Raw genomic sequence first — 13,722 nt, 5'->3', positions numbered from 1 at the left:
AAAATGTTTGTTTTATTAAACGCCGGCATTCTACATTCCTGCAAACCACGGGTACTTTTCGGGGTTTTTTTGCTGAAAGTGACGTAGTATATCAAGGGACAAGTTATTGAACGCCGTTACGCGTGTGTCAGGAAGTCCGCTTTTCCATTTAAAGTAATTCCACTGTTGCGTTGTGTTGTTGACGTGGTTGCGTTACTATTTGAAGACAAACCACGATGTTTCTTCTGACCGTTAACTATTAATTACCGTGTTTCACGTCTTTGCTGTAGAATTACGTAACTCAGTGAATCTAGTAACGCTGCAGATATTGTGGACTTTTAGTGCGCAGTGTGATACATATTTTAAACTGTGATTCTCCTCACAAAGTCGTACAGTTGTGCGTTTTGCCGTGCGATACTTTGTGTCTCCGCCCTCCAGGACTCAAAAGAGACACGTGTGACTCTTTTTACACATCGTGTGTGTGTGTGTGTGTGTGTGGTGTTTTCTTAGTAGAGATGCACTGCAGAGGTGTTACCTTGCATGTGCGGTACTCGTGTGTGTGTGTGTGTGTGTGTGTGTGTGTGTGTGTGTGTGTGTGTGTGTCAACGTGTGTGACTGGAGTAATGGGCTCCTGTTGAAAGGGCGACCCTGACGAAGAGCTGGTGACGAACGCTGTGCATTCATGCAGGAACATCCTGGATGTGTACAGAAACTCTGTGAAGACAATACGCCTGTTTTTCTAAAATGTCCAACTAATATAATCTGAATAATCTGAATATTTGCTCATAGTTTGGCTTCAACTTCTTCCTCCAGTTCTCAAAGGGCAGGAAAGGCATCGTTACTTACGTACCAAATGTAGCAAGCAAACAACAGGAGACAATACTGTTGTGTGTGTGTGTGTTTTATTGAGATATTAGTGAGTGTTTGCTCTTATTTCTTTGTTTCTCCTTCGCCGAGACGAGCTCTCCTCCTGTCCACACATGCAGCAGGAGGAGGAAGAGGAGGAGGAGGAGGAGGAGGAGGAGGAGAAGGAGGAAGAGGAGGAGGAGGAGGAGGAGGAGGAGGAGAGGAGGAGGAGGAGGAGGAGGAGGCCCCTTCGCTGTGTGCGACCTGTCACGTTTACGTAACTGCGCCTCACTTCCTGCTCCCTCCCTTGTTTCCTTTTTTCCTAGAAAGTGTAGCCGAGCTACAGGAAGGAAAAGGAGCAGAGAGAGAGAGAGAGAGAGAGAGAGAGAGAGAGAGAGAGAGAGAGAGAGAGAGAGAGAGAGAGAGAGAGAGAGAGAGAGAGAGAGAGAGAGAGAGAGAGAGAGAGAGAGAGAGAGAGAGAGAGAGAGAGAGAGAGAGAGAGAGAGAGGGCAACCGTCTCGGGGCGTGGCAGTAAAATGATGGATTAGCTTTGTTTACATTGTTCAGCGTCCTTTATTGTTGAGCTCCGGGTCTGTTGCAGTACTTTGTCTCTCGGAGAAGTCGAGGGTTAAGTGAAGAGGTTCAGGGAACAATTTTATAAAACCAACTTATTTAAAAATAGTTTTACGGGTTGCAACTTCTCAAATGTGAGGATTTAATGCGTTTCCCTGTTTTGTGTCATTGCGACAAAATCACAATAGTGGGATTTTGTCGTTTAAGGAAGCGATTAATCGCACAATAAAAGCACCTGTGGGTTGCAGCTCTGGTTTGCTGCCTTGCTGAAAGACACTTTGGCACTGATGAAAGCATAAAAGCACCTTTTCCTCCTCCCTCCTCCTCCTCCCTCCTCCTCCTCCTCCCTCTCCCTCCTCCTGCAGAGCGTCCAGCATTACAACCTGCCACTCAAACACCAGTCAGTCACGTTCATGAGGCCCGTGGGCGTCCACCTGATAGCAGTTTACAAACCCGGGCTCAAAGATTGAGGAGGCGGCGCACACCGAATGCACACACACACACACACAAATGCACAAACACACACACACAGTCGCACATTGTTATCTTTTATCGCATCTTGTGAGCGTTGCTGTGCTATGAAGCTCTTCACAAGCACCTGCTCTCCTGCGTGACTGTGTGTGTGTCTTCATGCCCGACCGCACACATGGAGGAAAAGCTGGCACTCCGATGGGCACACACACACACACTCACGCACACACACACGCACACGCTCGCTCTGTTTTCCCAGCATGCCATGTGGAGCCGATGCGCACCTGCTGTAGCGGAGGAATGCCGTGTGATGTCATCTGGCCGAGAGCTCCTGTGAATGTGGAAGCAGTAAAGCTCGAACAAAACAACAACTTCGGGTCTGAAAGCAGACGCACACACACACACACACACACACACACACACACACACACACACACACACACACACGGCCCTCTGGGGGGAAGCCGTCCACGCGGCATGAAATCACTCTGAAAGATAGTTTTTTTGCGAGGCGTTTCTGCTGCTCCACGCGCTGTTTAGCAGCGAGAGGAGGAGATGGAGAAGAGACGGAGGAGAGGAGATGGAGGCACCACAGTCTCTCTGGTCAGGACAGAGCGACTCGCTGTGATTAAGCATCACACAAGCAAGCTAACGAATGCATTGAAGGAGCTTTATCCTGAGGAAAAGGCTCGTCCTGGAGTTCAAACAGACCCACAAGAGAACTACCAACACGCTATTTTTCTTTTTAAAGAGAGCTTGAACAGAAAAGGTGTCAGACTGATGTGTTTTTTTACATTGAAGCATGTAAACATGTTCTAGAAACCTAAAACACATGTATGACCCTGGAAATGAGCCTGATGTGTGTCCCTTTTAAGTCACTAAAGCCAATATGGTAATAACAGAAGAGCGAAAAGTGCATTTAAAGATATAAAGTACATCAACCGACCGGTTGTGACAGTAAGAAGAGATGTGACCGCTAAATACAACATAAACTAAACATCCAGTACGAATGAATGCAGCTTTGTCAACGAGTTAACTATATGATATTATGAATACAAGCTGAAACTAATGAGTAGTAATGTGGGAAGGAGCCGACAACAGGAAGTGCAAAAATACAGCTGCTCAGCAGCGGCGTCACTGACATTATTGCAAAAAGGAGGTTGAGGATTTAACCCTCCCAACATTTCAAAAGATTCAATTTGACGAAACTACGTTTTTAATTTATCCCATCAGAATTATTTTTTTCAGCGAACATCTCGTACGGCTGTTTGTGTTTTAGAGGAACGCCGCCTTAGTGTGACGGTGGAAACACTAAAGAGCAGACGTCTGCTTTAATAGCGGCCCGGTGGGCTGAAATGAGCCGCTGTGGAGCGAGCCGGCGCTGAGCAGCGCCGCTATTGAACGCATCTTTAAAAGAGGAAGCCTTTGATGAGACGAACAGGGCAGTAAATCCCCCTGAATGTTTTTTTCCCCGTCTTTTAAGCCTTGAATAGTTTATTTCCCTAATTTGAGACGCGTTTCTCTCTCTTTCTGCTACTCATTCGCAATAAAACAACTTCCGCTTAAAGTCCCGACTCTCTCTCTTCCGGCCGCCATGTTGCCGATGAAGCGGCCTCACTCCCGGTTCGTAATAACCGTTCATGCGTCAACAGTTTGACTTGGCCGTCCGCCCACCGTCACGCCGGAGTGGTTTCATGAAGCAGCAAAGTGTGTTAGCGTCTCCCGCCAAGCCCGCGAGTGTGTGTGTCTGAGGAAGTGACGGCGTTCACTGGATCCTTCGGCGCTCGACTTGACGACCGGGAATACCAGAGTTCCCGGTTTGCTGTTTGTCAGGTTGAGTCTGCGGATGAAGGTCGAGCACTTCTGTCGTCCTGCTGGGTTTCTTTTTAAAATGCAAAAAATGTGGCTCCACTGCGTCTTCTGCAGGAAATATCTCCCCCGACTATGTCCAACAAGCATGCACACACATCCTGAGTACACACATACACACATACAAGAGAATGTATGTGCTCGTTGTCATTACATTGAGACGTTGTAATTGTGCATCTCGATATCTCGACACTTTGATTCCATCATGATGTGATTATATCGGAAAACACAAATTGAAACGGTCGTATTGATTTATTGCACAGCCCCACAGGTAACCCCAAACAGTTGCACAAAGGGGGAAAATACAATGTTTGCACACATCTGGTTTGATCCTCGAGATGTGGACCGTGCTCTCGCCCCACATGGCGTCAACCTCTCTCTGACCGGCATCCTCACCTCGCCGTCGCCCGTCGTCAGGCCGCTGCAGCATCAATAATTTCAAACCACTCGGGCGCGCCGCAGAAGCGCCTGAGCTAATGGAAGCTAAAGCCCAGCAGTGGTTTTGGCACGTCGCTGCTTGCTTTTCCACAATCTAGGTCACCAAATGTTTTTTAGGGAAACACTGCAGCTGTACTGAGACAACGAGAGTAAGAGCAAGAGAGAGAGAGAGTTAGTATTAGAGCTGATTTTAGCCGCCGCTTTGAAGAAGGTCCTGACATGCTAATTACCGGGCTAGCTCCCATCGCGCCCCCTCGACACTAAATCCTGTTCAGAAATAGAAGCATCGCGGCTACTTATGCGCTTGGAGGCCGAGGAGCCGGGGCTTCTTCTGCGGCGGTGGAGAAAAAACAACCGGCTAACGCAATGTGACGGCGTGGAGGAGCCCGCCGGCGCTGACGCGGCGCACGAGCGCGCATTAGCATAATGTCAGCGTGGAGCCAGTGCCGGACTTAAATATAGAGATATACACACACACATATACACTCAGTCAGAGCAGGATTAAGCCTCGGGGTCAGCACATTTGATTCTGCATCAAATCTAACATATGGCCGGCTAAGCTGTGGCGTCTGATTTGTGTAAGTGGACGATGTGGCGGGCATTTTTTTTTTTTAACACATTCATGTTGGTTATTTCTGGATCTCCATATGGCGCCACAGGCTGTGCAGAGGAATCTGGGGTTAATTCAGTTTTGAAAATTTAAATTAAAAAAAATGTCTTTTAAGTCTGTGGGAGCAGCAAATGTGTCCAGTCAGTGTTTGTCTCTCGCCCTCAGATGTTTCCGTCCATGTTGTTGTTTAGCAAAAAGAACAAACGCGTTGAACTATTTCTGCTTTTTCTGTTAATAATTTAGACCAAGATCCTAAACGAGGCCGAGCAAATCGTAGTTTTGGGATGAAAGAAATCTGGCAACTCGCTCAGTGTAGTCAGGAGGAAAGAAGGAGACGGACCGAAAACATGTGTCAAATATCAACTATTTATTTTTTAGTACAGTACAAATAAATAAGTTTGCTAAGTTATGTAACGTACTTAACTTACGCTGCATACGTAACGCACTAACTACCTAACAAACTGCCGCATTTTAACCCATATTTTAATCCACGCACTCTAGAGTGTCACTGCTTTAATATTAATTATTCGGGTCATCGGCCAAGTGTATAAATGTGTAGAAAATAGTCAAAAATAATGTTTACACATGACACACTACTGTCAAATCACTGTCTCTACACTAAACACAGATTCTGACACATGAACGTATTACTATTGGACATATTATAATAGTTTTATTGCCCCTAATAACAATCTACTGACTTTTGAGGCCAGCAGTCAGTCGTTATCACCATTTTAAGATATTAATTAAATTAATTAACAAATTATTCATTGATTTGATCTTTATTGCCTCTGAATTAGACAGTAAGGATGAGACAATAAACGGTTTGAGGCCAAAAGTGTCACCGAAAGCTTTGTAGCTCGTTTGTAACAATAATGAAAATGGTTTTATGTCTAGTTTTTCATGCTCTTTCTCTCTCTACACACCAACATGTTTAACACACACGCAGAGTAATCACCGATTCACAGTGTGTGTTTTCCTGTGCTGTGGTCACAGCAGGCCTTGACCATGAAGCAGAGTTCACCAGTAAATCATCCAGACACTGCAGCCCTGCTCATTAATCTCTTTCACACACACACACACACACACACACACACACACACACACACACACACACACACACACACACACACGACACACATGGTATGTATAATGAGCTCAAACAATGCAGAGAGAATACAGCTTCAACACATGAAGCATAGACTTCTATACAACCAGAGGAGTCGCCCCCTGGTGGTCAGGAGAGAGAATGCAGCTTCAACACATGAAGCATAGACTTCTATACAACCAGAGGAGTCGCCCCCCTGGTGGTCAGGAGAGAGAATGCAGCTTTAACACATGAAGCATAGACTTCTATACAACCAGAGGAGTCGCCCCCTGGTGGTCAGGAGAGAGAATGCAGCTTTAACACATGAAGCATAGACTTCTATACAACCAGAGGAGTCGCCCCCTGGTGGTCAGGAGAGAGAATGCAGCTTCAACACATGAAGCATAGACTTCTATACAACCAGAGGAGTCGCCCCCTGGTGGTCAGGAGAGAGAATGCAGCTTTAACACATGAAGCATAGACTTCTATACAACCAGAGGAGTCGCCCCCTGGTGGTCAGGAGAGAGAATGCAGCTTCAACACATGAAGCATAGACTTCTATACAACCAGAGGAGTCGCCCCCTGGTGGTCAGGAGAGAGAATGCAGCTTCAACACATGAAGCATAGACTTCTATACAACCAGTGGAGTCGCCCCCTAGTGGTCAGGAGAGAGAATGCAGCTTTAACACATGAAGCATACACTTCTATACAACCAGAGGAGTCGCCCCCTGGTGGTCAGGAGAGAGAATGCATCTTCAACACATGAAGCATAGACTTCTATACAACCAGAGGAGTCGCCCCCTGGTGGTCAGGAGAGAGAATGCAGCTTCAACACATGAAGCATAGACTTCAATACAACCAGAGGAGTCGCCCCCTGGTGGTCAGGAGAGAGAATGCAGCTTCAACACATGAAGCATAGACTTCTATACAACCAGAGGAGTCCACCTTGGCGTCGCTCCTCGGACCCGGAGGTCGCTGACTGACTGGTCTTTCACCAGCAGCGGTTTGATGGTCGTTGGCAGTTTGCGGTGGAGCCGGTGCTCATTTCACTCAATCATTTCAGGAAGTGGAATTCCCTCTAAATCTCAAAAAAAACCCTGAAACATTTTCCCACAAAAGAGGCTCTTATATCCAGTAAAATTACCCGGGAATGAAAGCTCCGTCATTATCGAGTGGATCGCCGTTTCCATTTACATTTTGGACCGGGCCGCATCTCGCTGCCAGTCCACTCTTCTTCTTCTGTGGTTTTTTGAAGCCTCTTCGGGGGGTCTGGTGGAGAGAGAGAGAGAAGAACAAATGGATGCGAAGTAGACGATGAGGATTGAATGTGTGGCGTCGTAGGGAGCAAGAAACTTTTTAAACGAATCCTCAAATCTCCAAAATACATATTGCGTCAGCCTGAAGCTCCGCCCCTTTTTTCTGTGAACTATAGAGCTGAAATATTTTGTCTTTTTACATCAAATCCTTCTCATGTTTCTCCCTCGGAACATGTCTTTCCTCGTCTCGATGCTCCTTTTGTTTGGGATCCTTTCTCCTGCCCTCGTTTCCTTTCCTGCCATCTGTTTTGTTTCGTCTCCTCCTCTTCGCTGCTGTCCTTGTTCCTTTCCTTTCATCTCCTCCTCTGTCCTCAGTGCTCTTCCCTTCTTCCCCTCCTCCCACTTGTTTTCTTCTCAAACTTCTTAGTTTTCCATTTTTTTTGTCTTCACATCCTTTTCCCTCCCTGTTTCCTCGCCTTGTTTGATCTCCTCTGCTATTCTCTTTTTCTTGTTTTGTTTCCTTGTTCCATCTCTTTACATCGACTCCTCTTCTCTCTTCTCCACATTTCTTCTCCTCCCCCTCTCTTCTCATCTCCTATCATCATCCCCCTCTACTCTCCAACCCTCTTCTTCTCTTCTCTCATTGATTCCTCTCCTCTCTTTTCTTCTTCCCTCCTCTCTCCTTCTTTCCTCTCATGCCTCGTCTCTCCTCTCCTCTTCTTGTTTTTGCTCCTCGTCTCCTCTCCTCTCCTTTACCTAACCAGCTCCGCTCGGCCCCACGAGACACCTAATGAGAACCTGAATGAGTCCTTAAAGGGCCTCTAATGATGATGGTGTGTGTGTGTGTGTGTGTGTGTGTGTGTGTGTGTGTGTGTGCGTGTGCATGTGTGTGCGTGTGTGTGTGTGTCTCTCCCTGAGCCCCATGACCTCTGTTACAGTTCTGTGATTGGTGGCTTTTCCCTCGACTCCTCGCACATTTTTCCTCTTTGGATCAGAGTTCAGTTCATCGTAAAGTTTCTGTAACGACTTGAAGTCGTTTTGTGTCGTCGCTGAAACTCGTTGATGAGCAGCTCTACTTCTGAGAGGAGTCTGAGTCTGTTTCACCAGCGCACCGACAGACTGGACAACACACACCTGTACTTGTACCTCTACCTCTACTTGTACCTGAACCTCTACTTGTACCTGTACCTCTACTTGAACCTCTACTTGTACCTGAACCTCTACTTGTACCTGTACCTCTACTTGAACCTCTACTTGTACTTGTACCTGTACCTCTACTTGTACCTGTACCTCTACTTGAACCTCTACTTGTACTTGTACCTGTACCTCTGATTGTACCTCTACTTGTACATGTACCTTTACCTTTACTTGCACCTGTACCTCTACTTGTACTTGTACCTGTACCTCTACGTGTACCTCTACTTCTACTTGTTCCTCTACTTGTACTCGTACCTGTATCTCTACTTGTACCTGTACCTCTATTTGTACTTTTACCTGTACCTCTACTTGTACTTGTACCTGTACCTCTACTTGTACCTATACCTCTACTTGTACTTGTACCTCTACTTGTACTTGTACTTGTCTCCATGCTGAAATGTCTCCCTTGTCTCCTCAGGCCTTTGGAAACGCCAAGACGGCTCACAACAACAACTCCAGCCGCTTCGGCAAGTTCATCCAGGTCAACTACCAGGAGAGTGGCACCGTCAGAGGGTGAGACACACACACACACACACACACACACACACACACACACACACACACACACACACACACACACACACACACACACACACACACACAGTCTGAGCTTCATATCAGCTGATTCTATTATCAGAGCTGCAACTGTTTTCATGTCTTCTCCTCAGAAGTCTCTTTTGACTTTAATGTGTGTTTGTTTTGTTCTGTATTTATTTTCAGAGCCTATGTGGAGAAGTACCTGCTGGAGAAATCCCGTCTGGTGTACCAGGAGCACAACGAGAGGTACGCAGCAAGTTTGGCCCTTTTTGAACCTGCTGGTTATTCAGCTGCTTTAATCTTCAATTTTCTCCCTTTTTTAAAAATGTGATCATTTTTTTAAGATCACGTCGACAACATCTTGTTGCGGCGGAAAGCCACATACAAACGCGTGCACAGGAACTTCCACCAACACACACCCTTCTCTCCTCAACCGGCTCGGTCTCGCTCAGAAAAACCAAGAAACATCGCAGGCCTCAGCAGTGTGATATCTTTTGAGGGAAGCAACAAAAAAAACAAAACAACAACAACAATGTAAACCCCTCCACCGGTCATCTAATCCCTCTCACCCGGGTTGGCCTCTGGTTTTCTATTTCACCCTGATGACAGGCGCTGGCGGCCATATTGATGAGGTAGGAACTGAAGACAGGACCCCCCACACAGAGGGGGGAGGGGCTGGTGATGAACTGCAAACTATCCTAAATCTTAACTCCGGGCTCGTGACAGGTTGCCTCTGTACGACCTCAGAGCGACAACATGGAAGACTCTTCTGCTCGGCAACCGTGGCTCTGAAATGATTCGTCGTAGAGGTTTCGGGTTTAAGTTTGTTCACTTGTTGTTTTAGTAGCTGAGGATCCTCAATCGTGGTCGCCATCGTCGCGCTAATAGTGCTCTAGTATCAACTCTTCACTTGACACACACACTTAATAACGCTTTAATAACAGACTTATTTCACTCTTACATTGTTTGTTTAAATGATCATATTTTCTATTTATAGTATCTTACACTACAGCACTGTTTATTGTCATGCACCAATCACAATGTAAATGTTTTATATATAAAACATCCTTAATTCATAAATCTACACGGCTCAAAACATATCAAAGAAATCATTTGATAAATAACTAATTGAATTCAATCTTCTTGCAAAGAGTAAGAATAACTCTTACATCCGTACCATACTTGTGACCGCCACTAGCTTAGCTTAGCATAAAGACTGGGAGCAGAGGGAAACAGCTAGCACGGCTCTGTTGATGCCTTTTTAATGGTCAGCAAAAATAAATAATGTCCTTGAGGGTCAAGGGCGCTGGTTTGAGTTCAGCTCCCATGTCGGTAACGGCCGCGCTCGAGGAAATGCAATCATCCAGTAACCTGATCCGCCCGCGTCGGCGTTTGTGTGTCTGCTGCTGTGACTGAAGAGAGCCAGACAGCGCGGCCATTAATTTTGGGAGCTCATTAAATATGTATTGCTCGTAATATGTCCATTATTCTATTATTTATCTGACTGTTTGTAGTAGATGGAGGTAATGACGGCTTTATAATTCACAAAACCCTTCTGAAAATGTAAAATGATGTTTGTTTAGAGTTGATGGTCGAGATCACATCCGGCAGGAGCAGGGACACTTATTCACTTATTCACAAGAATGAAGCGACTCATGGAGGTTTTGTTTACTTGCTCATTAACAGTGAAGCGGGACTCGTACGTACGCCGGTATTCTTTAATACCTTTTTTTTTTAACTTTCCAGCCCTCCACCTCCAGATGCCATAAAATGACATCTGGGCCTTTTTTTTTTTATGTCACAGAGCCACGAGTCCTCCGCTCCACACTGCCGCTTTTGTGCGACTCGTAGTGTGCGTGAGGAGAGGTGTGACCCATTTATCACACGCCGCGGGGTTTGAGTTGCGACACACTTGCAGACGGAGATTTCTTTTTCCACGGCGCTCTCCTCCGAATCCTCTGAATGGAGTCGCCTCCCCGAGGCGCCGCTTCAGGAGGAGCAGGGAGATGTGGAAGCTGCTGTCCTCAGTTCACCTCGCGTCACTCGAGGAATGTTTTTGTTTTGAAGAATCATCCCCTCTAACTTGGTGTGTGTGTGTCTGTGTGTGTCTGTGTGTAGGAACTACCATGTTTTCTACTACCTCTTGGCCGGAGCCAGCGAAGAGGAGAGGAAGTCCTTCCACCTGCTGAAGCCTGAGGAGTACCACTACCTTAACCAGGTCGGCACACACACACACACACACACACACACACACACACACACACACACACACACACACACACACACACACACACACACACACACACACACACACACACACACAGAGTTCAGTGCATGTGGAAACACAGAAAAACAAACTCCACGTTGACATATTCATGCAAATCCTGTTGTGTTGCCCCGTCGAGTGATTAAAATCCTGTTTCTGACGCCACCAAAGAAGCAAAAAAACCTAGATTTTTTGTATTCTTGTGATTTGTTGGCTGCAACTTGCTGCCTGGCTCTTTTTTTCTTCTAAATGTCTCAATTTCATTGTTTCATGCACACTTTTCATGATGCAATATTGCTCCTTGTGCATCTACTTGTTCTTATTAATCTCTCTAACACCAATCTGAGCTAGTAACAGCAGTACATCGTCACTCTGACCTGCACAATTGTACTTGCAGCTGGTTTTGCAGCAGCCGCCTAAAGCCCTTAATACTAGACCACTTATATACAAAAACAAGGGAAAATAGGATCCAAATGCATTCAGGTTAAAGCAATAAATGTATTTTCTCAGACAGATTCAGTGTGGAGCTCAGAGAAAAATGTGAATTGAAGGAAAATTGGTGAATGCCGCTCAAAAACAAATGTTTGTACGAGTAGTTCTCGCCTGAGGCCGATGCCAATGAGCATTTTCTCGCTTCCCAAATGCAAGACACGTCTGTCACTATTTACAAAAATGCCGCTTGCAGGCGCCATGTAGAGAGATTGATGGAGACCCTGAAGATGATGTTAAAAAAACAAAACCTTTCCCTCCTTTTTCTCTCCGTTGGTTCCCTCATTCATCGTAACCGGATCACTTCTCAACGCTGCGAGGTGCATCTGTGACTGTCTCACACATGTGTGTGTGTGTGTGTGTGTGTGTGGCGGGGGTGTGTTCCCCCATATGTGTGCATCTTTTGCAGTGCATCTGTGTGCGTTGGCAGCAGATGTGTGAGGCTCATATTCCCTCTTCCTCTGGCAGCAACACTGAGGAACAAAATGGAGAGAAAAAAAAACCTTTGTTCATCTTTTTCCCCCCAAAAAAGTAACAGTTTTTTTTCTTCTCCCCCTCCGTTAATCCTCACAACAACAAACCCCCCGTCTTCCTCTTCCTCATCCTCATCCTCTGCTGCCGCCTGTTACCATGCAGCCCTGTTTCCATGGCAACTGCAACACTCAGGAGTTAATCTGGCGCTGACTTGCTCTCGTGCAGAGGGCGCCGGCGGTCGCGTGTGTTTGTGTGCGCACCCGTTTGTGTGTGTGTGTGTGTGTGTGTGTGTGAGCGCGTGCAGGACACACAGCGAGCCTTCTGTTTATCAGACACACACACACACACACACATACACACACACACACACACACACACACACATGGTGTCACAGAGGAACAAAATGATTATCCATATTTATCTCTCGTCTCTCAGAGATGTTTTTTTAAGTATGTTTTCTCGAGTAGGCTCCTCCTGTAATCCTGAAGTAATCAATATTTTGTATCATATTAATGACAACGAGGTGGCTCTTTGTGCTGAATCTGAAACATATTCATCACGTGAGTCTGCAGCTCCCTTTGACTTTACTGTTTTGCTTCACTCTCGCAGCTCTCAAAATTAAAAATTCATTCTTTTTTTGCTGCATCAGGCTGTTTTTTTTTTTTAAAGGCACAAATCTGCCGCCTGCTCAGCAAACAGCGTCCACACTCAGTTAGTGACATAGAGGAGCATTTAGCAGGTAGAGAGTCACAAAGCTTCCTGTCTTTGGACTCTTTAGAGACCAAAAAGAGCTCAAAGGGAGGGAATATTGGACAAACACAACACCGGTATGCTTCATATTCAATATTCTTCTACTACATGACATTTATTTGACAGCTACAGTTACACTATACAAGTAAAAATCATCTCCAGCCTGCATATAAAATGCTGCAATTTATATAATATAGAACAATTTAACAATCACTGAGGAATGCGTCTGTACTTTAATTCAGTCATATTTCGAGGATAATTTGCAAAACGTGTATTTTTTTCTAGTTTATTGCTACTTTTACTTCAGCAAAAGAGTTCAATACTGAAACAAGTCATGCATCTGTGTGTGTCTGTGTGTGTGTGTGTGTGTGTGTGTGTGTGGGTGAGTGTGGATCGGTCATTTGTTTCCTCGCATATTTACCAGCATGTGTCATCTCTCTCCAGTCGTTTATGGCATTATGGTGTGTAATTCCTGCCCTCTCAACCCGCTCTGCCTTGCTTCCAGATGACAAAGAAATCGCACAAACTCCACTGGGACAATTACTATGAGAGCGATCTGGTCAGTATCTCGGGGATGACGAGTTGTCTGTGTGCGTCTGTGCTCTTTGGGTGTGTCGTGGCTCTCTGGTGTGTTTTTTAAGGGCCGGTCTCGTTCTCTCTCTCTCTTGCACTCGCCTGCTTTTTCCCTGAAATGGACTAAAAGACGGAGACCTGAACCGACCTCAGCTGGTCGAGCTCGATGATGAAAGAAATGTTTAAAGGGATCTTTACTGTACTTTGTATTTGTGTACTGAAGGTGTCACACACATTCAGAATCTCATTTAAAGTGAGGTGGGATTTGACACTGAAAAAAGAGACTACCTTTTTAGTTAAAGTAGAA

The 13,722-nt window shown here is 45.7% G+C and overlaps 1 protein-coding gene across 14 annotated transcripts in view; it reads left to right on the top strand.

Moving 5' to 3' along the window:
- LOC137803638 (unconventional myosin-IXAa-like) overlaps positions 1-13,722 on the top strand; it is a 117,399-nt gene that overhangs the window by 48,327 nt on the left and 55,350 nt on the right. For 11 of the 14 annotated variants that reach the window (XM_068602305.1, XM_068602303.1, XM_068602304.1 and 8 more), the window contains exons 3-6: positions 8,745-8,839; positions 9,047-9,109; positions 10,982-11,081; positions 13,348-13,401. In XM_068602305.1, the coding sequence (XP_068458406.1) occupies positions 8,745-8,839; positions 9,047-9,109; positions 10,982-11,081; positions 13,348-13,401 (312 nt within the window). The remainder of the gene's footprint in view (positions 1-8,744; positions 8,840-9,046; positions 9,110-10,981; positions 11,082-13,347; positions 13,402-13,722) is intronic. The other 3 variants (XM_068602297.1, XM_068602296.1, XM_068602302.1) reach the window with 1 other exon arrangement.

Source organism: Clinocottus analis, unplaced genomic scaffold, assembly GCF_023055335.1.
Source record: "Clinocottus analis isolate CAN_PGR_092001 unplaced genomic scaffold, fCliAna1.0.p SCAF_6, whole genome shotgun sequence".
Classification (NCBI taxonomy): Eukaryota; Metazoa; Chordata; class Actinopteri; order Perciformes; family Cottidae; genus Clinocottus; species Clinocottus analis.
The sequence above is the reverse complement of the archived record's forward strand: the minus strand, read 5'-3'. Positions and strand labels throughout refer to the sequence as shown.